Source organism: Propithecus coquereli, unplaced genomic scaffold (genome assembly GCF_000956105.1).
Source record: "Propithecus coquereli isolate 6110/MARCELLA unplaced genomic scaffold, Pcoq_1.0 Scaffold19, whole genome shotgun sequence".
In the NCBI taxonomy this organism is placed as follows: Eukaryota; Metazoa; Chordata; class Mammalia; order Primates; family Indriidae; genus Propithecus; species Propithecus coquereli.
In genome coordinates, this window is record NW_012143856.1 from 5,511,059 (window position 1) to 5,513,130 (window position 2,072).

General features: G+C 33.1%; 1 protein-coding gene across 1 annotated transcript in view; it reads left to right on the plus strand.

Moving 5' to 3' along the window:
- Positions 1-2,072, plus strand: part of DHX36 (DEAH (Asp-Glu-Ala-His) box polypeptide 36) — a 71,534-nt gene that overhangs the window by 5,943 nt on the left and 63,519 nt on the right. Inside the window, exon 3 of the mRNA XM_012642853.1 lies at positions 6-141. Within this exon, the coding sequence (XP_012498307.1) occupies positions 6-141 (136 nt within the window). The remainder of the gene's footprint in view (positions 1-5; positions 142-2,072) is intronic.

A 2,072-nucleotide genomic window follows, 5' to 3' on the forward strand; every position in this document is an offset into this window, starting at 1 on the left:
TTTAGAATCAGGAACAAATCGTATATCGACCGAGATTCTGAGTATCTCTTGCAAGAAAATGAACCAAATGTAACCTTAGACCAACAATTATTGGAAGATTTACAAAAGAAAAAAAATGACCTTCGGTATATTGAGATGCAGGTAAAGGAAAGCAACATGTTGAAAAAATTTTTACTTGACATTCTTTTCTCACCCTTGATAAAAATGTATATATGGTTATAGGTAGCTGCTTGGTATAGATCAGTAAGATTCCTCAACAAGACATCCTCTGTGGGAATCTTTTTCCTTTTGAATAGGAGAGAAAAGCAATGGGAATGGAAATTACACATAATAGAATCCTATCAACCACAGAAGCTTATGTAGTTAGGAGAAGAAATGTTTCAGAAATACTGGTATAAATGGGAAAAATCTAACTTTTCTAGGCCGGTTTAGTGAGGTACCATAATAGTCAAGCAGTTAGAATTGTAAAGTTTCTTCCAGATTATTTAATACATTTCCTTCTGTTTATAGATGATAAAGTTAAATCTTTCAAGAGTTATATGATGTGCTATGTTCATCAACATTTTAAATATAGGACTGTGACAAGAACTGAAATTTTCCAAAATTGTTCCAATATTTTCTTTCCATGCTCGGCAAGATATTTTAAGGTCCTTCCAATTAAAACATAAAATTTTAGCCAGGTGTGGTGCTCACATCTGTAATCCTAGCAACATGGTGAGACCCTGTCTTGACAAAAAGAAAGAAAGAAGGCGGGGGAAGAAAGAAAGAAAGAAAAGAGAGGGGGAGAGAAAGAAAGAGAGAGAGAAAGAAAAAGAGAAAGAAAGAAAAGAAAGAAAGATAGATTACCCAGGCGTTGTGTATACCTGTAGTCCCAGCTACTGAGGAGGCTGAGGCCGGGAGATCCCTTGAGCCTAGTAATTTGAGGTTGCTGTGAGCTATGAAGACACCAATGCACTCTAGACTGAGCAACAGAGCAAGACCCTGTCTCAAAACAAACAAACAAAAACCCATAAAATTGTGTGCTTTGTGGGTGTTCTAGAGATGTAATAAAATATTCACATGTAGTTATGCATATTTTTAAGAGAAAATACTGAGAATTCTGAGGGCCATGTCTTTAATATGCACATACATACTGCTGTTTTGGGGAAAGGTAACTATCTCATCTTTTGAAAGAAAGAAAGGATCCTTGACTGTCACTGAAGAAAGTCGAATTTCCACCTACTAGAATAGGTGAACTGAGGTTGTCCAGGGACAAATTAAGCAGGTCTTTGATGCCTATCAAGTACAAATAAGATTTGAGAATGGAGGAAATTTCAAGATGAATTAATTCAGAATTTTGTGGTTAAGAGAAGAGCTGTTTTTTCCAAAAAAGAAGAAATATTAAAAACAGTTGGTGATTTTCCTGTTTCCCAGATGCATTTAAAAATGCTTCACATGTACTATATAATATAAACCTCCCAACAACCTTGTTAAGAGAGCATACATGTCTGTTACAGATGAGGAAAAAGAATCTTGGTTAGGTGACCTACTTAAGGATGTGCAATTCATAACAAAGCAGATCTAAAATTCAGTTGTGTTTAAGAACTCAACTTTTTAATTCTTCTTAGCAATGAGCAATATTTTTTCTTTGTTATAATTTAATTAACATTAATTTTATACTTGCTAGATGTCACTTATTAATATTGTGCTATATTTTCTGAAGAGTGGTATTTCCTGTCCTCAGATTATGATCACATTATCTCATATCTTAGTTATAGTCAGAAATTAGGAAATAGGTTTGGCTGCCTTAGAAATGATTATTCTGTAATTCATTTTCTGGAAGCATTTACATGTATATATAAAGCAAAGCAAATATGGTTAATGCCAGTTAGAAGTGCAGTGGGACAGCTTTTATTAAGATGGTTACATTTGATTGCATGAAGTATTAATATTTTTAGATGTCATTAAAAGAAGTTTTCAAACTTAAAAATTTTTATGAAAGAGATCAGTACAAAAAGTATGATGGCTTTTATTATTTTAATGTACCAGAATTCATTTAATTAATCACAATTGACTATCATTTTTATGTTACC